The 22,923-nt window shown below is 42.6% G+C and overlaps 1 protein-coding gene and 1 long non-coding RNA gene across 2 annotated transcripts in view; both read right to left on the minus strand.

The window, feature by feature from the left end:
* The window catches only part of ABCA4 (ATP binding cassette subfamily A member 4), a 132,562-nt gene extending 127,376 nt beyond the window's left edge, over positions 1-5,186 (minus strand). The window contains exon 1 of the mRNA XM_042952903.1: positions 5,077-5,186. Coding sequence (XP_042808837.1) covers positions 5,077-5,142 — 66 coding nt within the window. The 5' untranslated portion in view covers positions 5,143-5,186. The remainder of the gene's footprint in view (positions 1-5,076) is intronic.
* Positions 5,187-7,954: 2,768 nt separating this feature from the next.
* Positions 7,955-22,244, minus strand: LOC122228055. Its single transcript, XR_006206374.1, has 3 exons — positions 22,157-22,244; positions 20,078-20,150; positions 7,955-8,555 (listed from the first exon to the last, which is right to left on the minus strand). It is a non-coding gene; the product is annotated as an uncharacterized LOC122228055 (long non-coding RNA).
* Positions 22,245-22,923: the final 679 nt, after the last annotated feature.

The raw sequence follows: 22,923 nt of genomic DNA on the forward strand, positions 1-22,923 counted from the left end.
GCTGGGTCTGAGAACCACCAGCACAGGTAGAGCTTGGTAAATGAAACACGTCTGTTGAGAGGTCAGTGCTATTGTTCTAACTCTGCGACGTTTGTCTTGGAGGGGCCGCATTTCACACTCCCTCCTGCACAAAGACCACTGGCAATTCTTTTCCAGATGGGCAGGTCCTCACAACAACCTCTCCCCATGGTCCCCACCCCAGTCATGCTCAGCATCCCCACCCCAAAGCGGCATCCTTGTCCTTGATGCTCAACTGTGCGCAGGCATACCCCAGGGAGAAATTCCACAGCGTAATTAAAAACATGTTTTGAAGGCGGCTCTGACTCCCCCCACCCTTTCCCTTTAAACATGTCTGTAACTTTAATTAAGCCCAGCCAAGGCTCAGAAGGGGCCGGTGGAAATTTTTTTTTTTCCCCTAACTGGTATTTCCTTGTTCTCTCTCTCTCTCCTTTTTTTTTTCTTCCCCTCCCCCTCTCTTTATAGCTCAGTCTACATGGGGGAGGAGGGGTTGCAAGGAAGGGCAGAATTGTGCTTGTTGTTTTAAATCTCCGCCAGCTAGATTTCCTTCCCTCCTAGTCTGTTTCCAATTTAAAGGTGGGTAGCCAAGGCTTGAAATGAACTGCTTGATTCTCCCTTCTGCACCAACAACCCAGCCAGGATTCTTAGCCTGGATGAATCTACCCTGGGACCTGGGCAGGCTTGCAGCGGGCTGCCCACCCTCCCTGCACCTGCCAGGTTCTCCTTGCCTATTGCTGGGCCTGGAACCAAAGGCCACAGGCCTAGCACGTGCCCAGGTCATAATAACCCCCCCTACTCTCATGAGTCCTCAGGCCTCCCCAAATATCCTGCTCTGACATGGAAGCTGGGACAAGGGGAGAACACCAAGGAGGCCTTGCACCGGGAGCTCTCAGGGGCAGGAAACACACCCAGTGATCTTTATAAACCTGGCACAGTGCCTGGCCCGTAGCAGATACGGGCGGGTGTTTATTTGTCTGGGGCAGTGGGGAGAGCTCTCGTCATTGGAAGTGCATGTTCTAGGGCTAGGCTTGAGAAGTCTTCTCTCACACTCTCCAAACCCCATTTCTCTTCTGAGCGCCCGGAGCTCATCCTCACCTCCCACCCCACGCTTCCTTCTACTCCACTGTTGCGCGCACTATTCTGTCGGTAATTTTGTGCAGGTGTGAGCTCCCACCGGGCTCCAAATTCCATGAGAGCAGGGGCTGTGTCTGACTCACTGGGCTGTGCTGGATGTATAGGGTGATCATACAGCCCAGTTTGCCAGGTTAAGTGTTAGTTTCCATTTATTGCCCTGGTGCCATTGCTCCTAGTACCTCCTTTCACTTTCAGAACTGCCCCAGTTTGGATAATAAATTAGATGGCCACCCTATCTTTGTGGTCTCCATGACCACAGTGTGGGGTCACGGCCATATCTGCCTGTCCTGAAGTCCCAGGACCAGTCCCACCCGTCACTAACCTCTGAAGCCTCATTGACCTCATCAGTACCTGTGGAGACACCAGTGGTATCTCTCCCATGGAGCTGAGGTGACACTACAGTGCCAGGCACTTGGTAATACTTGATACATGTTAACGGAGGAAGAAAATTTTTTTTTTTTTAACGTTTATTTATTTTTGAGACAGAGAGAGACAGAGCATGAATGGGGGAGGGTCAGAGAGAGGGAGACACAGAATTGAAACAGGCTCCGGGCTCTGAGCTGTCAGCACAGGGGCCCGATGCGGGGCTCGAACTCACGGACCGCGAGATCGTGACCTGAGCCGAAGTCGGCGCTCAACCGACTGAGCCACCCAGGCGCCCCGTAAGAAAATTTTTAAAAAGGGGTGGGAGGAAAGCCCGGATCTAAAGATTTTCATCTTCTTCCGTCAGGGGTTGGGAGAAGAGGAATGGGGACATTTGATACCTGTTTTGCTGTTGCTCACAATAGTAAACACCCAAAGACCACGGACGTTTGAGCAAGTAAAAACCTGGGAGCTGAGTTGCAGGCTAGGTGTGTTGTACTTTCCTTACAGTCACTATTTGTAGAGGCAAAAGCTTCCAGAAGAACCAAAAGCTTAGGGAAGGAGCCACAGACCCCTGTCAGGGCTGCAGGGGGCTGTGGAAGATGCCCCCATCTTCCTCAGACATCCTGGAAATTCCTGGAATATGGTAACATTGGGAAGTCGGCTGGAGGCATACCGGGCAGAGATCTCAAATTCCAGGCCATCGGGATGACACCAAATGAATGTCAGCCCAGACTGGGTCTAGTCTTAGGAGATTCCCCCAGTCAAGGTTCTCAGCCCAGCTGGTCCTATCTCACCACAGAGAGGCTGGCCAGGTGTTCCTCTGCGGAGAACACCATGAGAAAGAAAGAGTCCCCGAACAGGGGACACCCACCAACATCAGGGAAAGGGAGAGGAGGTTGTGAGGGACTCTGAGCCAAATCCCGTCTTTAAAAATAGGGTCGTTCTCTGTAATAGCAGCATGCCTGACACAGAAATAGAATCATTTCAGCAGGTAAAGTCCTCAAGCATATTGTCTGAAGGCCACAAAGAGCACATTGCGAGTAGAATTAAGTGATATTCTTAATTTCTTCAGGAAACGAGATAAAGAAAACAGTTGCTGATTGGGTTTTCCTTGGCATTTCACAGATGGTGAACATCTTGTGGACAAAGACCATGCTTGTCTTGTTTGCCATTGCGTACCCAGCACCTGGCACAGTGCCTACTGATTAATAAGTACTGGTTGATTCAAGGAACACATTAATAAATAAATGGATTTAATAGTGAATCTTGTTTGGGGCACCTGGGTGGCTCAGTCAGTTAAGCGTCCGACTCTCCATTGCAGCTCAGGTCACGATCTCATGTTTCATGTGTTCGAGCCCCGCATCAGGCTCTGCTCTGGCAGTGAGGAGCCTGCTTGTGATTCTCTGTCTCCCTCTCTCTCTCTGCCCCTCCCTCACTAGTGTGCACTCTCTCTCAAAAAAAATAAATAAATAAATAAATAAACTTAAAAAAATAGTGAGTCTTGGGGCACCTGGGTGGCTCAGCCGGTTAAGCATCCAACTTTGGCTCAGGTCATCTCGAGGTTCATGAGTTCAAGCCCCACGTCGGGCTCTGTGCTGACAGCTCAGAGCCTGGAGCCCGCTTCAGATTCTATGTCTCCCTCTCTCTCTGCCCCTCCCCTGTTCACGGTCTGTCTCTCTCTGTCTCTCAATAATAAATAAACGTTAAAAAAAAAAAATAGTGAATCTTGCTTAACTTTTGTCTATTTTCATTCTGGAAGGGAAGCTCTTGGAAGCCAGGGACTGAGTCTCTGATTACTGTTAGCACTTGGCTCCTGAGGGCAACAACTGACTTCAACACTTTGGAAAATCAGAGTTGCTTTGACAAAGGAAAGCAGCCTGAGGAGAGTGGTGTTTCCCAAATATGAGGGGATCCTAACTTGGCTTCCCTCTGCAGCCTCCCTAAGTCCTATCCAAGCCACACACACGGCAGAAAGGACCAACCACCTGTGCACATGGTTGGACTGTCTCCTTTGCTGCTTGCTCCCTTTGGGCTAGTTATTAAGCTATTGTCCCTCTGCTCCAAACCCACCTACCAGCCAGGGTCCCTCTGGGCAGGGGACCCCAGGAGCAGCCTCATTGTGCCCCTTCCTCACAGGTGTGAGTTACAGCTCTGCCAGCATCTTCTCAGTGTTTCCAAGTGCTACCAATTCCACGTCCTTCCTTTGGTTCCCTCAGCACTGGGGGTGGGAGCTGTGTCCTGCCATTGCTGCCTCTATGATACCTTGCTCTCTTCCACCCACGTGGGTAGCAGCTTTGTACTTAGCTAACACCTTTTTACATTCCAGATTTTCTCTGACTGAACTCTGACCGAGACAATCACAGGTCTTCAGATGTTCTACCAGATGGCCCCTTCTTCCCTAACATTTTTTCCAACACCCAGGAAAACCCTGTGCCGCCTGCATATACCCATCTCAAATTGAGGCTTGGAACAAATCCATTCTCTTCTTCCTCCCCGTCCTCCTTCCAAAGTCTCCCTGCCTTGCCTGCCTCTAGTCTGTCTAATCTCAGCTCTATCCACCCCTGGGTCCTTCCTCCTTCCTTCCTCCTCCAGCATCTTTAGTCATTTGACGTTTCCAAGACTGCAAGGCTATAGCAAAGTGCATATTTCTTTATAGTTACCTATTTACTTCACCCCTTTCCAGAAAAAAAAATTAGAAGCCAGTTGGCATTTGCATGTATACCCTTGGGGTCCTCTGATCCCCTGTGGCTCTCGCCTATACTTCTCAGGGGATATCTGGCCTGTCCTACCTTTTATTGCTCTTGGTCTCAAAACACCCTTCAGGTTTCCCCAGCCAGACTGGAAGTGAGTCCAGGGTATAATCTGTGTCTTTTTCTTTTACATCCCTGGTCCAGCCCAGCCACGTATCAGCCCCTTTCACTGAAAGGGCTCAGTGAAAATCCGGGCTGGGTGATAAGCAGTTGTATCTCATTGAATCTAAGACACCATCAATTGTAAGGCACAATGTTACTTCTTGCACACTAGGAAACAAATGTGTCCAGTTAAGGTGCCAGTTGACCACACGCTGCACCCAATGTCAGAAATGTGAAAGTGTGAAAAGCCAGTGTAACTCATAGAATCAATGAAATACAGTATCACTGTTCTGGAAAGCTCTTGGAGTGTTGTTTTCCTTTGAGCCTGTTCTTCAGGGCTTAGGATCTTCCCACACAGCAGAGTATGGATGCTCAAAGGGCTTGTGGACTGGAATGGCAGGTTTCAACACCAGGGGGTGGGGGAAGGGATGGGCAGGCTGTGGATTCACATGCAGGGAGGGCAAAAGAAGACTACAATTGACCGTGCTGGGCTGCAGGAGGAAAGGGCCCATCTCTGGACAAAGAAACATGTCTTCCTATGAAGGACACTTGTCAGAGAGGTTCACAGAGCAGCCAGCTGTTACTTCCGTGCTAAATGGCAAGGAGCCCACTGACCTCTCACCTTCCCCACCCCACCCCCACCTCACCCTCTCCACCGTTTCTTTGCTCTCCACCTCACTTTGAGACCACAGACTGCCCTTCTTACCTTTTGCCTTTTCCTCAGGGTCCAGTTCTTCCAGAGCAAAAGCTGGATCTGTCTCACAAAGCCCATGGCGGTGGCCACACGAACAGGAGATCACTCCAAGCCCTCGGTTTATGGAGGGACAGCAACGGACATACAACACCGCTCAGAGCACCTCTGTCTCGGGCCACTGTGTCCTTCTCTGGGTGATTAGAGGCTAGTTTCCCCCTTCAAAGCATAATCCCTTTTAATTCACGTAAGCCCTTTGTTGAGGAAAGCAGGCTGCCACTCTGTTGCCCCCATCTTAGGAAGGGAAGAGACACCTAAAGATAGGAATGGCTGGGCACTGAGCAAAAGGAGGTGGGGGACTTCAAGGGAAGCATAAACACATCACAAAAACATAGAGGCTATGAGAAATTAGATCTGTGCTGGGGAACTAGATTCAGTTTGTACCCCAGGCAACGGCGCCCAGGCCAAGAGCTGAGTTTAGGCTGAAATCTCACTTGTTTGTGCTGACTGAACCTTGGGCCCTGGTAGAGGGCTGCATTCAGGGAAAAGGAGTGTCTTTTTCTTTTCACGAAGGGGCCTTCAGCTCACCAGAGAGGTGAGCCATATGGGTCGGCAGAGCCCAGAGGCTGTGTACCCCATGGCTGGAGAAATTCGATCTGCAGCAAAAGGGAATGAAGGGAGCGCATAGAGAGGCAAGGCGGAGGGCATGAGTCCCAGCTGTGTCCCTGTTTCCAGTTGTCCTTGGGCCACAGCTGCTCCCTAGCTTTTCTTTCAGGCTATTTAGCTGTAAGATACCCCAATCCCTCCAGTAAAATCCCCTTTTGCCTAAATTAGCTCATTTGGCTCCTATCAATTGCAGCCAGAAAGGTTCCTGCCTATTTATTTATTGTGAGTTACCTTAATCAACAAGGGGATCTGACCTGGACAGACTGACAAAGGGTCAAAGAATTTATCCGCAGCCCATTGGAATGTATCTGAATACAATTCCTGGGTAGGCACAGGATTGCAACAGCAACGCAAATAGAAAACTCAATAGAGTTGCAGTAGTTTAAAAGAGAAGAACTAGACTTCATGAGTATCTTTTAAGGAAGTCAAAGAACTCCAAAATAATCAATATTGTCAGTTCCTGTATCTATTAGGAAAAGGCTGACAATTTTTCAAAACCTGCTGAGCAAAGTGAAGGCTTCACAAGTGGGAAGATGCGTGGCAGGTTCAAAACACACCAGTCATGATACATTATCAGCTGGGACTAACCCACTTTCATAGTTGATCAAAACACTGAAAATTCTATCAACTGATTCTCCAAACACTTTGGTGGCCCATGAATCAAGTGGGGTATTGCTATTTGTTTCTAGTTTTGAACCAACTTTTTGTTTAAAATGTATTTACCATTCACTGTTATAAGAATTCTCTCTAGAGAGTCTCAAAGTGAAACTGTAAACACATTTTTCCTTTGTTTTTCAAAGCAGAAGCAATACCACATAGTTCATCGTCAGAGAGAAATGATGAATATTTCAAAACCATTTGGCACAGAGTAGAGGAATTTCTCTAGAAAAATAATCTCTAAAAGTTCCATATTTAAAAATATCTTTGGAGGAGAAAAAGTTAGAAATCATGAGAATGGAGGTAGTGCATGTTTCCCTGAGTCCTCAGGATAGCATAAAATGAATATCTATTACATGCCAGTACTAACTAATTTCTAGATTTGGATTTACATTTTTTTTGAGAATGATTAAAAATAAAAATAGTTTCTTAATTATTAAACAATAGCAAAATACATAAAAAATGTCTTTAGGGGCACCTGGGTGGCTTAGTCAGTTGAGCGTCCGACTTCGGCTCAGGTCATGATCTCGCAGTTCACGAGTTCAAACCCCGTGTCAGGCTCTGTGCTGACAGCTGAGAGCCTGGAACCTGCTTCCGATTCTGTGTCTCCCTCTCTCTCTGCCCCTCCCCCACTCTTGCTCTGTCTTTCTCTCTCAAAAATAAATAAGCATTAAAAAAAATGTCTTTATAGACTTGATATGAGTATAATCCCAGAACTTTGCTTTTACCTAAAATATCTACACCTTGATTTTATGTATTAATCAGTCTTGACTCTTACTTGATATGGTCTCATTAATGAATTTTGGGGCTTGGAGCTATCCTTTTGAGGTGGCCGCTCACTGCAGCAAGAATGGTATGCCCATTTTCTACTTTGCCTTGCTAGGGACATTTACATAGTGTCATAAAAGAGAACCAGGTCCCGTCACTAATTATTGTGGAGTAGAAATTAATACCAAACTAATAGAACTTAAGCATTCAGTGGAATTATGGAATCATAGGCTCTATACACTGAGAAATAAATTATATTTTACTAATTTAATCTCTACTATGAGAATCTTGCACATAGCTGGCACTAATTTAGTCTTTCCTGTAAGAATTTTGGACTTCACGTTGTTATTGTTGTTCAACTGGCATATAGATATTACATTTTAGTGTGTAAAAATAGTACTATTTGAAAACATATTCACCTGAAACATGTCCACAAGCTTCTATCTTACTTAGTGAGAGGAGGCACGGCTCTCATGTTTAAGCAATCTCTGCCTCCCCAAATATTCCAGAGCCACTCTGGACACCACGTAAAAAGAGTGGTCTTGAAATCTAGAGAGCTCACTGTTTAAAAAGCAGGCACTGAGGGTTTTATCACGGCACACCTTCTAACAGCAACGTGTGGATACTCACCAAATGCCCATCACAGAAGAACAGATACATGAACTGTGGAGTATTCTCTCTGTCAAAGCTCCTACAGCAGTAAGCATGAACAAAGTGCACCTACAAAAAATATATATATATGGACAGTTCTACCATCCAGATGCTGAGCAAAAAAAGCCTGACACAAAACATGTTAGTCCACATTTATATAAAGTTCAAACACAGGCAAAACACATCTCTGACGTTCAAAGTCTAGATGGTGGTCACTCTTTAGGAGCGCGGGGCGGCTGTAAGAGGGTGCAAGGGGTATTTCTGGGGGTGCTGGAAACAGTTTTTTTTTTTTTTTTATCTATGTGTCAGTTACTTGGGTATGTTCAGCTGGTAAAAATTGGTCTGTAAAGTCAGGATTTGTACACTTCTCTGTATGTATGTCAGACTTTAATAATCGTAGTTTTTTAAAGAGCAGGTGAAAGAAGAGAACGCAGTGAAGGAGCCTGAGCCGGAAGAGCTAGAGATGATGGGGAAAAGTCTGGAAAGAGGGGTAACCTTGAAGTTATGGAAAGGGGATGTTTCAAGAAGGAGGAATTGTTCCACAGTACCAAATGGCTCAAGGAGAGTGGGTAGCATAAAGGTCACTGGATTTGATGACTTCAAAGCAATTCTGCAAGAATGGCAGAAACCAGAAGCAGCGGGCTGAAGACTGAGACAGGAGAGTGCAGCTGCTGTCACGTAGCTAGACTGTGCAGGCAGATGATGGAGACAGTAGCTAGAGGCAACATCAGGTCAACCGGGTCTTCGTTTCCCTGAAGACAGGAGAGATTTGGCCATGTTAGTGTGTGGGAAAGAGCCAGTTGAAAGAAAGATGCTAAAGTTAGTGGTGGATGATTGATGGGGTCCCCAGGAAGGGGAGGAGGTGGAATTAGCCTTGGGCAGGGGAAGGGGCACTTTGCATTCCATGGACACGGCAGGGAAGGAGGCCAGGGAGGTGCAGGTGCAGAATTCATTCAGGAAGCCCAGATGGAGAGTTGAGGGAGCTCATCCTAGTGGCTCTTGTCTTCAATGTGGCATAAGAAGAATAGGGAGATTAAGTGGGATAATGTGAAAATACTTTGTGAATTATAAATCGTAACAAACACACAAATTTACAGGGAGGGTATGTTACGGGAGAGTGATTTAATAGACAATGTGTGGAGATCTCAGGAGCCAAATTATTCATAGACAATCCCTCTCCCACCATAGACAATGCCCCTCCTGCCCCCAACACACACTGGCTATTATATTTATCTAATTAGCTGGTAAATCACAGGTACAATCTTGTTATTCAGTTCAGCTTAGCAGTTTAAACCAATAATCAGCACCAACAGAAATGTTTTCTGGAGATTCTTTTTCCAGTTACAGTTAATTCTGCTCCAAGAGAACTGGTCCCTTTTAAAGGTCTGCTGTCCCTTGGAAGACAAGGTCCTAGTTTCTGGATCTCATTCTCCTTCTCCATCTATGCTGCCTCACCCACAGGTCCCCCTGGGGGTTCCCTGTGTTTCTCTTTTTCCTGGAGACCCAGCCCACTCAGATCTCTGGAGTTGGTTCAGCTTTTTCCTCATTCTTTAGAATGCACGAAGCATCTAGTGGCACCCCTACCTCCAAAGGCAGATGACTTTGGGGAAATTATTCATACAGAAATTAAAGGTCTAGAAATGTCTTTGTGTCGACTCTCTTGCCTGATACCTTTGGGAAGTGTTTGTGGACTTTGGGAGGTAGAAGGTAGGGTATGTGGTCCACACACCCCAGCATGAAGAGCATTGCTCTCGCAGAAGACAAAAGTCAAGCTGTTACAAAAGTGAGGAGGCAAACTGCTGTTCCAAGCACGTTTTATACACTTGCTTCAAAAGCTGCTTAGCATTTTGCTGACTTGAGATTCAGAGAACCCACCAGAGCCCAGAGATTTTACATTTTCTGGGTATTAAGTGCAAAATACTTGCCAGATAACAGACTTTTGGGGGATGCCGGGGAGTGTTTCATAGCAGACCATTAGTCTGGGCTGTTATCACACTGAGCTGGAGTGGGGTTTTGAGCGGCTGGCAGTGCACAGTCTGATAACACCTGAGTAACCTCACTCCCGGGGCCAGGCCTGACACTCGGCAATCTCAGGGCATCGTGCACTCAGCTTCAAGAGTAAGGCATTCCAAAGGGCTCTGGCTAGAGGCAAGCAACACAACCAATGACAAACTTTAAGAGAGGGAAAGAGACATTTCAGTGCCAAAATAATTTTTGAAAATCAGGGACCTGGGCTAAATCAAAACAAGTTCTTTGTGGCGATCCATTTCATATGATAAATAATGGCAATAACCCTGTGGGGGGGTGGGCAGCATGGAAGGTGCCTGTCTCCTCACAATGTTAAGGAAGCCATCAGGAACTTTCCATCAGGAGGTTGGCAGTGGAAATCTCTGCAAACTGGACCACATGTGTCTGCCTAACTTTCAACAGTGGGTACAGAGCCTGCCTCCTGTGCAACCTTGCCAACAGGCGACTGATCAGGAGGAGCTCACTTCAATCCTCCCGCTGAGTGGCAGAACCAAACAGTGACCGAGAGCAATGACGTTTTTCGGTTACTGTTTGACCTCGGGCTGGGGGGACACAGAAGGAAAATAGAAACCACTCAGGCAGTTTTCTGCGAGGTGGTAGAAGTGGCGTGGGAAAATACTTCGCATGGGTCCTGCCTGCTCAGCCCAACAAAGAAATCTCGTGGTTTGTTGTCAGATTCCTCCAGCTAAATTCGTCAAAGGGGGGGAAGAAAACCTCTGTTGGGTGAGGGAAATCTCTCCCTTGAGACAGTGCCCTAGCACTCCCCTCCTTAATGATTCATAGCCGCCCCGGCCCTCTGCTTACACCTGTGGGCAGGGTAAGGAGGAACGGGGAAGAGGAGCATCAGCCTTTGCTCCTGCCCTGGACTCCTCTCCGGCTCAGCCCCAGTGGGGATGCTCCTCCAGCGTTTTCGCCAACACCGAGAGCCACGACAGCGCTGGGGTCCAAGCGGTCCCCCTTCGCAACCAGCCTGGAAGCCCCCATGAATGGTGTGTGCAGGCGGTTTCCGTACACATAGCTTTCAAATTCTGATTCTCTTCACTCCCTAATGAAATTAAATTATTTTAAAAAGTGCTAGTCCTCGATATCGCTTAATAAAGATTTGAGTGTGAGTACTGTGGTATGGTGGAAAGTCATAGTCTCTGCAACCACACAGAACTGGGCTCAGATCACAGATCTGCCCCTTAGCTGTGGACCGCTGGTGAATCTCTAAACCTCCTTCTCTATGTTTTAAAAATCCAGATGTTGCTGTTAAATGATGAGAGGGGCGCCACCTGGGTGGCTCAGTTGGTTAAGCGTCCGACTCTTGATTTCAGCTCAGGTCATGATCTTCTGGTTCATGAGTTCGAGCCCCACGTCGGGCTCTGCACTGACAGTGTGGAGCCTGCTTGGGATTCTCTCTCTCTGCCCCTACCCTGCACATGATCTCTCTCTCTCTCTCAAAATAAATAAATAAAATTTAAAAAGCATTAAAATGATGAGAGAAAATGTCTGCATTAACCCAGGAGCTCCTTGAGAAAATACAGGAAGGTTTCTTTTCCTTAATAAATGATGCTTCTTTATTTTTCTTTCAACCACTGTCTGAGTAGTTAGATTATATTTGGAGAAAGATTGGATATGGTCCACTGAAGTCCCTTAATACAGAAAACTGTGTTGCTTTTTAAGAGGCCACATCAGGTCAATACTGGTTTCTCAGAAAGGCCTGGAGAAGCCATCTTAAGTGAAAGTCCTGTCATCAAAGACAAAAACCTTGCAGTAAAATAGTTATCACTGGCTTTCAACCTTTAGTAGCTTAACTGCAGCTAGAGAATGGCAGACACTCAGGGCCTAAACTGGGAATTAATCACAGCGGGACTGTTCTAATCCTTTTCCGGAACACTTAGACTTTCTCTCTGAAAGATGCTGGATCAGGACTTTTGAGATATCAAAAGTAATTTTTAAACTAGACTCAGGCTCTGTGTAGAAGGCACATCCGGGGTTTGAATCCTCTGGGTAACACACAGAGTGAAGAGCATATTTCTTAGAGAAGGGAAAAAGGAGCCCTTTGGCTTCAATTGCCTTTCTTGTGGAGTGCATTCAGCTGGAGCAGGGGAGCGGGGCATGGGATAAACTTTGAGGAGTGTCCACAGGCCTCTTCACTGTCATGATGACTGCTGTTGAAGACGTGAGGAGATCAACAGAGATCAAGCGGAGAGAACCCTGACCAACTCCTCCAAGATTAGTCTGCTTCCAAACAGAGCAAGTGTTTCTCAGTGTTTCCTAAAGGCACTTGCCTTCTACTTTTACTATGCTTGCCAGATCCATGGGACACCTGTACTTGATAATACTTAGTCAACTTTAAATTGACTCAATTTTTATGCTTAGCCAAATCCTCAACAATCATCAGGGAAATCACAGGTTTTGTATATTTTCCTGTAGTACTTTAGAGCATAAAACTCTGAAAATAATTTTTCACATACCCCTTTAAATAATGTCATGTGCCACCAGTAGGTACACCAGGATTTGAAAGACACTTCTTTAGATGAGCAAATACATCATGAGAAGAGTGACTATTACAGGCAGGGGGTTAATGGTTATTTTTATTTTTCTGTACTACTTGCCAAACCACCTCCCAACCTCTTTCTGGTGGAAGAGATTCTTTCTTCCTTTCTTTCTTTTTAAATGTTTATTTCTTTATTTTGAGAGAGAGAAAGAGAGTACAAGTGGGTGGATAGGGCCAGAAAGGAGAAAGAGAATCCCAAGCAGAGCCTGACATGGGGCTTGATCCCTGGTCTCACAAATTGGGAGATCATAAACTGAGCAGAAATCAAGGAGTCAGATGCTTAATTGACTGAGCCACTCACACGCCCTGGAAGACATTTTTTTAAATGTTTATTTATTTTTGAGAGAGAGCGAGCTGGGGAGAGCAGAGAGAGACAGGGGGACAGAGGATCTGAAGCGGGCTCTGAACTAACAGCAGAGAGCCCAATGTGGGGCTCGAACTCATGAACCACAGGATCATGACCTGAGCCAAAGTCAGATGCTCAACCAACTGAGCCACCCAGATGCCCCATCCCTGGAAGAGATTCTTAATAAAGCCCTCCCTTTTCTTTAGTATCTATAAACACTTTCGTGTGCACCATGTCATTTGAACCTCACCCAGTGAGGTGGGCTGGATAAACATTTGGACTTCCGTTCATAGAAGAAATCAAGGCTCAGAATTTAAATTCCTTACTCAAAGACACATAGCTGTCAGTACTAAGGCAGGAGGAGTAAAAGCCTAAGCTTTTTGATTTCATCAGTTATAGCAACTTCTTAGCAAATAAATCATGGTTGACAGGGACCGGGTGTGAGGCAGGGGAGTGTGCGTGTGCGTGTGCGTGTGTGTGTGTGTGTGTGTGTGTTTACACTACTCTCATCACCATTCACCTATTTCAAAAACAGTAACTTAAGTAAAGGTCAGCTTGTCACAGAGACAGGACTTTTGTTTCAATTCAGTGGAAAACAATGTGGCTTCTATTATCTTCAAGATTTTGGTGGTTAAGGACACATGTTTCTGAGTCAGACACACTTGGGTTTGAAACTCTGCTCCACTGCCTAGTAGGTGTATGACTCTGGGAAAGTTTTTAACAGTTTAATTTTGATGAGTTTCATCATGTTTAAAGTGGGAATAATAATACTATATGATAAATACTATATAATACTCAATGCGCGGGGTTGTTGATAGTGGCTGTTGAGAACTTCCGCATCACAGGGCTATGATTAAATGAGATCATCTGAAAAAGAGCGTATTACTATGCTGAGTCTAAAGGGAGCATTAAATGATGGCTATTATTCTTTCATCAGAAATGTCTACTGTTGACACATTTGTTACCTAACATTTTGAAATCAATGATGGTCATGATTGAGTTTTTATAAGGAAGGCCCATCTTCAGATATATGAAATATGATAATAGGGATGTACATTCAAACATTTACCATTTCCCCTCAAAGCAGTAATAGTGCACTCCCTCTCTCTCGCCTCATTTCTGTGACCCAAGGCCATTGCCATCCCTCCAAATACCTTCACAGCAGCAAAGATACTTTACATTTTTTAGGGCTTAAAAATGTGCACTAACTCAGGTATACTTTCTCACTTGCCCTTCACAACTGCCCTGTGATGCAGATATTATTCTCACTTCACAGAAGAGAAAACACTGTCAAAAAGGTTGTACGACCTGCCAAAGTCACATAGCGTGTAAACAGAAAAGTTGGGACGGAAACACAGGCCTTCTCATTCTTTCCAATCACATGAGTCTCTGACAAAGCAGGAAATAAATACATGGTTGAATCTTCCTTTGACTTACATCTCCTCTTCCTGGTACATAATGTCATAAGCTTCTGCAAAAAGTTTCCTAGAGCACTAGTGAGTGGGAAACCTCACTTTTTTGACTGACACCAATGCAGGAAGCTGTCCCTAACTGTCCAACCTGGACTGCCATTGGCTGGCCATGGTTTCATCCTTTTTATTTAAATGGGGAAATCAGGCCACTGGAACTGAGCATTTTCTAAAAAGGAAAACTGAGTCATTTGTTTTTCGCTGATTTCCATTCTAACCTCCTTCTGCGTTGATAGATGGCAAACAGCTCCCAGACCTTTTGGTGACTCATCCGCACAATGGCGGCTTGTCTGAGGTTCCAAATCAGTTTCAGAATACTAATTTCCTATTTCCTCCCCATTTCAGAAATCCTCACGATAGACTTTACTACCGTGAGCATCGAAAAGGAGGAAAAGATGGATTGGTTTTACAAACTGTTGCGCCCTTTCAATTGTGAGGATGAGACCTCTGACTGACAGTCTGCAGGAAAATGTATCATCGTCATGTTTTTCAAAGGTCAAGTGGCCCCCTTCAAAGGGCTCTACTTGGGTCCCCGACTTCACTATACCTCTGAGAAAAAGTAAGGGAAACCAAAATGGGAGAGCAAGGGACAGAAGAGGAAAATGGTGTGAAAAGAGCAGACAGGGGAAGGGACTCACCTCAGGTCCTTCTCCCACTACCTTAGTCCAAAGTAGGGAAGATCTCAGTGGTACTAAAGCAGTGAGAAAGGTCCTTCTCATCTCTCCTCTCCTCCCACAATGGTCTCACAGCCTGAACTACCATTTCAGTCGAGCCCTTTTGCAACACTGCTTACCAACTACTTCCCACTACAGAGAACTAGTCATGTTGTCAGATTACTTAGCAGTATCCTCTCTTGGTTAGATCATGCATTGTATCTGAAGTCATTTTAGTGGAGTCTCTATTTTATTTTCATTCAGATTAAAGGGTAGCACTTGTAAAAACACTCCCAGTAACTTTGGTGAGACAGTTTAATTCATTGGGTTTGAAAACATTGGCTCCAAGACTGAATTTCAACCAGGAATAAATGTCTCCAAGGGGCAGAAGAGGTTCTTTGACGTATAAATACACTTGTTAGAAAACAGGTCATAAAAACAGTTTACTACATGCCTAGCGTGGGAAAACCCCATGATAGCTGAGGTTGTTAAGCTCTTTCATTAGTTTCCTTCAGACACTGGAAGTGAAAAAAATAAATAAATAAAGCACAACCCAGCATGATATTTCTGTAGGTATCACCTCCCCTACATCAGAGTCAACCTGGCGTGGCTGTTAAACCTGCAGATTCCTAGGCTTTGTGGCTGAGCTACTCGATCAAAATCTCTGGAGGTGAGGTCTAGGAATCTGCGTGTTTAACAAGCTTTCCAGGCGATTCTGACACACCTAGCATTTGTGAAGCACCACGGAAGTCAGGAAGACAGGTCCTTCTTCCACTAGGGTACCAGGGCTGGCCTTCAGGCCCCATCGTCTAAATCCAGTTAATTCTTGCAGTTTTAGGATTGCCGCAAACTAATTGCCGTTGTTGGAGCTACCAAGCGTGGAAATGGTTTCTACCAAGAAAATATAACACTGACTTCCATTACATTACCCGCAAATCTTCAGGAATTTTAACTTACTGCATCATAAAACTCAGCTCTGGGATCTTATATGTGAAGCGCTTATTGGAATAGATGGTTATTTCCCCACTTTTAAGTCAAGGAAAAGAACTCCATAAATATAAAGAGTGTTTTATGACAATAGAGGCATATTCTTTCTTAGATTGTTAGCAACCTAGAATCTTTACACACAAATTTTTTTTTTTAAGATTTTATTTTATTTCTTTTAAAGTAATCTCCATACCTAAAATGGGACTCGAACTTACAACCCTGAGATCAAGAGTTGCATGCTCCACCCACTGAGCCAGCCAGGTGCCCCACAAAAGTTTTTTTAGTTATAAAAGAGGTTGGGCCTGTCCTGGTTAAATCAATAATCTGGTGGGCTCAAGGGACACAGGTCAAGTGCATCTGTGGATTTGTCAGCATCGTATTTCCTTAGAATCACTGGACTTACTTGTGCAAGGACTGCCTGTGACCCCTCAAGTGAGGCTCCATCTCAAACCAGTTCACCAGTTACAGAAAGAGTTTTTGAGGGTCAGTATGCTGGGTACTATGGATAGGACTTGACATAATATTAAAAAGAGTGCCTCTCAACTCTTGTGCATCAGAATTAGTGGTAAGGCCCGCTTCACATCTTTTTTTTTTTTTTTAATTTTTTAATGTTTATTTTTGAGAGAGAGAGAGAGACAGAGCACAAGCAGGGGAGGGGCAGAGAGAGAGAGAGGGAGACACAGAATCCGAAGCAGACTCCAGGTTCTGAGCCTGACATGGCGATCGGACTCACAAACCATGAGATCGTGACCTCAGTCCAAGTCGGACGCTTCACTGACTGGGCCACCCACACACCCCAGACCCACCCCACATCTATTGAATAGGAACCTTCAGGGGCAACACCCTTGTTTGAATAAACAAATCACCCCAGGTGGGTGTAATGCAGACCCAAGGCTCAAGACATTGGCTATTAAAACTCCTCCCTTCTGAAGGGCACCTGAGATTTTTTAGCCTATAATAGATAACACTGATACAAATGCATCTGACATAGGATGTGTATTAAGAACACATTACAGACGGGGCCCCTGAGTGGCTCAGTCGGTTAAGCGTCCGACTATGGCTCAGGTCATGATCTCACGGTTCATGAGTTTGAGCCCCACATTGGGCTCTGTGCTGACAGCTCAGAGCCTGGAGCCTGCTTTGGACTGTGTGTCTCCCTCTCTCTCTGCCCCTCCTCCACTTGCCATTCTGTCTTTCTCTCTCAAAAATAAATAAAACATTAAAAAAAAAAAAAAAGAGAGAGAACACATTATAGACAAAACACAACAGCCACAGATAACATCAAATCCAACATAGAAACAAATGCATAGAAGGAAGGATAAATGCAAAATTGGCAGTAGTTCAGGAAAGCACAGATGTATTTCTGTGCAGATTCTATGGCCTCTGGTTGATGGGAGGAGCAACAGACTTTGCTGTTGGTTTTGGTATTTCAGATTAAAGGCTCAGAGTCAAAAACTGGTTCTAGTTTAAAAGGCAATGCTTTAACTTTTTCATAATTCTGATGTATTGGAAGTTATATAAAAATCATATGAAGAAAATACCTAGAGTATATACAATTTGTATTAAGATTGTATGGTCTTTAATTTTTATTTTAGGGTAGAGTGATAATTTAACTGAGTTCTGCATAAGACTGAATATGGTGTCCAGGAAAAATGAAAGACTAAACCAAATATTCTGTGAACACATATGAACACATATTACACCCATGTTTAAATGAAACCCAGGCAGTTGTATAGCAAGTGAAAAGAAATCAAAGCTTTGCAGTCTGGCTAATGAGAGGTTCTCTGAAGGGCATTCTGCGGAATGCATTTCTCTTGGCAGTTGCTCTAGTGGACTCAATTCACTTCTAAGCAGATTTCTTTAATCCTTAGCTCTAACTGGGTCAGCATCATCTGATTTTAAGTATTATTACAGGAGACATATGCACAATGATTATTGAAATAGCTACAACAAACCTGCCTAGAAAGTTACCTTTTCTTGGAAAAATGCTCAAAAGACCCAATTCACATAAGTGGACAAATCTCTGGTGGGACCACCGCTATTGCAGGGGAAGGAACAAATGGAGGTGGCCCTCAGATGATAAACATGCCAAAACTTCCATTGAGATTTTTGTTTAATAGGCTGCTTAGGAAAAATGTTCAATTAGCTTACCTTATTCTCTGTATTGGCTCAGGAAGATTCTGTTGGGTAATTTGTGGACATGGACTTGAAAAGAATTTTCACAGTTGGGAGGGTAACACATTTTGTTTTTCAATCAGAAAATCTAAATAAAACAATTGTGTGGTTACCCCTTACCAGCGGCAATTATCAACAGGTGGGTCAGTGCTACTCGTTCAAGATAGCTGTTAGGTGCTACTCGTTAACTTAGAATCCTTTCCCTGTACCCGATCATCTTGCTGGATTCTCCTACTCTTTGTACTTTGTTGGTGATTCTCTTTGAGGTTGTAGGCTTACAATTATATTTCATCTACAAATAGTGATCATTTTATCTTGTCCTTTCCAAGTTTTTTACCTCTACATTCTTTCTCTTGCTTAATTATATTAGCTGATATTTCCAGTACAATGTTCAATAGTAGTTAAATAGCAGTAGTGATCAGCATTCTTACTATGTTTCTCTAGATCAGTTTGCCTCTGGTGTGGTTCATCCATTAAGTATGATGCAGACATTGGGTTACTACTCCACTCCATCCCCAAATACAATTATATGAATAGATTTTATGTTACAGGACCCTCCAGAGTTTACAAATGTAACAGGCATTATACTGGCTGGGCCTAAGGAAGCCATCGTACCATTTTTCAAGTAAATGATTTAAGGAAGAGAGGGTCTTATTCTGTTTGCTTTTGAGGTCTCTAGATCAAAAATTCACCACAGGAAACACACTTTGTTCATCTCCTTATTCCTAAATATTTATTGCCCAAATGTGCACGGTAAGAACCATCTTCAAATGCCCTTTCATCTTTGTAATTAACACTTGAAGTTATGAAGCCAGATTACCTAGAATTCCCCAACTCCTCAGGTACCGTTTTCATGAACTACACAGTTCACTAACCATGAGGACTTCTGGTAGTCAGTAGGCCTTTTAGCTCAATACTACTGCTCTTTTCCCTCAGGCAAATTTCCCTGCCCATTTGTAATGTCACCTTCCAGTTAGTGATTTCCACAATAGAAAAAGTAGCAACTCTTCTTGTTTAATGGCCTTCAGAAGCTGGTGAGTGTCAACAGGCTGAGGATTAAAAATAGGATGAGACTCCAGGGACCCTGAAGGCAGGATTTCCTTGCTTGTCTCAGATTATACAGGTAGGGTGTTGGGAATGGACAGGAAAATCAGGCAAGAAAGAAGGAATGACAGCAAGGAATAGTTCTCCCATTGACATTTGCCAGTGAGAGGAAACAAAGATGTCAATTTACTGAGTAATTCCATTATATTCTCTGGGTTGGTTATATTAACACGTTAAAGGACATGTGAAAGTATATGAAAGTGCAAAAATACTCACACCTATTATTTAATAGTGAGATTAAGGGCCCTGACTTAGTAATCTGACCATTCTATGTGTGAGTCTTGGTTCTGTTGATTACGGGTTCTGTGATTTTGGGCAAGTGTCTTAATTAAGACTTAGTTTCCTCATTTGTAAAATGGAGAAACTCACCAACCTGTTTCTTATGCTTATGTGGATATAATGAGAGAATGTATATAGAGTACCTAGCAGTACCTGGCACATAATGGAGTCTCAATAATTGTTAGGTACCATGATTTTCTATTTAGGCTTCCTTAAGTAATGTGATTTATATTTCATATAGTAAGGACTAAAGGCAAAACTCCAGGGCAAAGAGGGCGGGCTATTCATTTCCCTCTAGTTCTTAGTGCCATTTAGAACTATAACTTCCCATGAAATGTATTTCATTTCATAACCAAAGGAAGTGTGATTCAAAATGTTGAAAACCAAATGTATGGCTCACCGTCTTGAAAAATATCTGAGGCCATGATTTCAGAGGAGACACGAGTCTTTGAAATAGGTTTTGAAAATGAGTGTATATATGTATACTATATATACTATACTATATATATATATATATATATATATATATATATATATATATACACACTAGCTCTAACAAGGTCATAAAAAATCAACAAGTAAATATGATATGAATGGACTAATGTGGACATTTAGACTATCTTGGCTATCTTTTAAACACATTAGTCAAAAGCCGGAAGAGGGAATTCCTATAGGCACAAACAACACTTACTAGAATAGCAGGTGAAATAGTCAACTCATAGTCGGATTCATTCATCAAATTCAGGGATCAGCAAACTTTTTTTCTGTAAAGGGACAGATAGGAAATATTTTAGGCTTTGCAGACCATAGGGTCTCTGTCCTAACTACTCAACTCTGACTTTGCAGCTATAGACACTAGGTAAATGGATGGCATGGCTATGCTCTAATAAAACTTTATTTACGAAAACAGGTGGCAGACCAGATGTGCTCTGTGGGCCATAGCTTTTTCATTCTGATTTAAACCATATAGCATACTCTAATGTGATGTACTCAACTATTCAGAAACAAACTTAATCTGATCTCTGTACTGGTTAACAATTTGTGCATTGTTCACACATAAAGATCTATAATTATTTATTATATATACTATATATAATTGATGTATTATAAATATGTAACAAAGTTTAAATGTTTTATTTAATTATGAAAAAGCTTAAAACTGTATTGTATTTGTTTTATGCCAATATTTCAGTTGTTCACAATTTTGTGTCCCTTTACAATAAAAAAATACAGTTGATCTCATTTGTGAATGTGAGATTCACAGAAGTCATACTATTCAGAATAAGGTTTGATGGCTTTGAAACACTAGGAGTCCATCCCTCTCCCAATATTTCTGCTTTGTTGTGTATACACTTTGATTTTTTAAATCTGCAATCCAGTTCTGGGTTTTTTTCCACCATTACATAAAATATTTATGTTGTCAGCACTGAATTTGACTGGAAATTTAAAATTTATATATGTCAAAGACTAAGTGCTGAAACTATCAACATATTTTAAAATCCAACTAATGAGATTTAACTAAACCACATGATTCAGAAACAGGCTTAGGTGCATCTTCTTTATGCAATCCAGATGACCATCACTGATAAATACTACGATTCTGGTATAAAAATATAAAGGGATGCCTGGGTGGCTCACTCAGTTAAGCATCTAACTCTTGATTTCACCTCAGGTCATGATCTCACAGTTGATGGGACTGAGCCCCATGTGGGACTTTGTGCTGATGGCACAGAGCCTGCTTCTGATTCTCTCTCCCCCTCTCTCTGTCCCTCCACTGCTTGTGCTCTTTTTCTCTTAAAATAAATAAATAAACATTTATTTATACACACACACACACACACACATATATATATATATATATATATATATATATATATATATATATATACATATATGTATATATATACATAAACACAGTTGCTAGCCCATGGCTATTACATAAAATATTTGAAAATGAAGCTGTCAATTGTCATTTGGAGGACAGAAGCTTATGTTTACCAGGAGACAACTATTAAAAAAAAAATCCTGTCATCTATTTTTACAAGTACATAATTTATATTGGAGACTTTTTTTTTTAAACCACTGTAGTCAGAAACATTATTTCTATAAATCAGCACTTAGTTCCATTCTAGAGGGTAAAATTGCTTCTTACTGATTGTACTTATTAGTTTGATAGCTGTGCCTTATTGAAAATAGATTAAAAGAGGGCATTTTATGGAAACAAAATAATCAATGGAATTTAAAAAATTTTAAATCAGCATTTTGTATTTATAAGCTTCAAAACATAAAATGTAATGATGTCACTCGAGGTGTACAGAATGTCACTGCTTGTTTTGGCTGCAATGTTCTCAGTGCTCTGAAAGCACAAATTCGGAAAGAACTTGAAGTTGAGCAAGATCTAGATATTTACTGTTTTTTTTTTAAAGAACATCTTGGTCCCAGGCCAAAAACCTGTTGTTTTCTTTAAAAAGGAATGAATGTCAATTAATTTTTTACAAACCCAACTTGAAGGGCATTTAATTAATAGCCAAGTTTGACTGAATTCATAGATGTATAACCTCATAAATCAATAAAGAGCTCACTAGAGTTTGTTGAGAGGTAGAGGCAAAGTACGTAAAACAGTACCTGACCTAATAAAATCTGTTTATTTTAGCTATTTATTATGATCAACATTTCTTGTAATATATACTTTATCATGGGATAGAACTACCACAGTCTTAGAAATCATATTTGCTTGGGTTCACATTCTGATAAAACTAAATTACTTAACCTCATTGGATGGTTTCACCAGGGGCAAAATGGTGATATTCCAGATTCTATAGAAGACCTGAAAAACTGTACTTAATTTACATTTCTTATTTCTTCTCTCTCTCTCTCTCTCTCTTAAAATAAATAACTAAACAAGCAACCAACTCTTGATTTTGGCTCAGGTCATGATCTCATGGTTTGTGGGATCAATCCCCGCTTGGGGCTCTGTGCTGATGGCATAGAGCCTACTTAAGATTCTCTGTTTCCCTCTCTCTCTCTCTCTGCCCCTCTCATGCTTCAGCTCTCTCACTCTCTCTCTCTCTCTCTCTCTCTCTCTCAAAATAAAGAAATAAACTTAAAAAAGAAGAGGAAGCTGATTAGGGGTTTTTCAGGCATTTTTCATTTTGCGTTCTTGTCTGCAAACAGGTATATAATGTCCTAAAGAAAAAAAAAAAAAAAAAGGAAGAGAAAAGAAAAGAAAAGGGTTGTCACTTTATATATCAAAATCAAACTTGGGTATCCCTTGATTAAAAAAGCCCAATTGACAGATACACTCACTCTCAGAATAATAGAGAAATTATATAATTTTTTTTTAAACAAGTTATTCTCAGTCTAAAAGATGCATAGGAATTAATGAATATTCTTTTCTGCTTTAGAGAAAAACTGTTAGCTACTCACTAGAAATACCTATCTCCAAAATTATATTAAAAGATCAAAGCTATACTTTGAATGAAATAGTAAAGTTATATATGAGTGTGTATTTATTTATTTTTAATGTGTATTTAAGTT

Source organism: Panthera leo, chromosome C1, assembly GCF_018350215.1.
Source record: "Panthera leo isolate Ple1 chromosome C1, P.leo_Ple1_pat1.1, whole genome shotgun sequence".
Taxonomy (NCBI): domain Eukaryota; kingdom Metazoa; phylum Chordata; class Mammalia; order Carnivora; family Felidae; genus Panthera; species Panthera leo.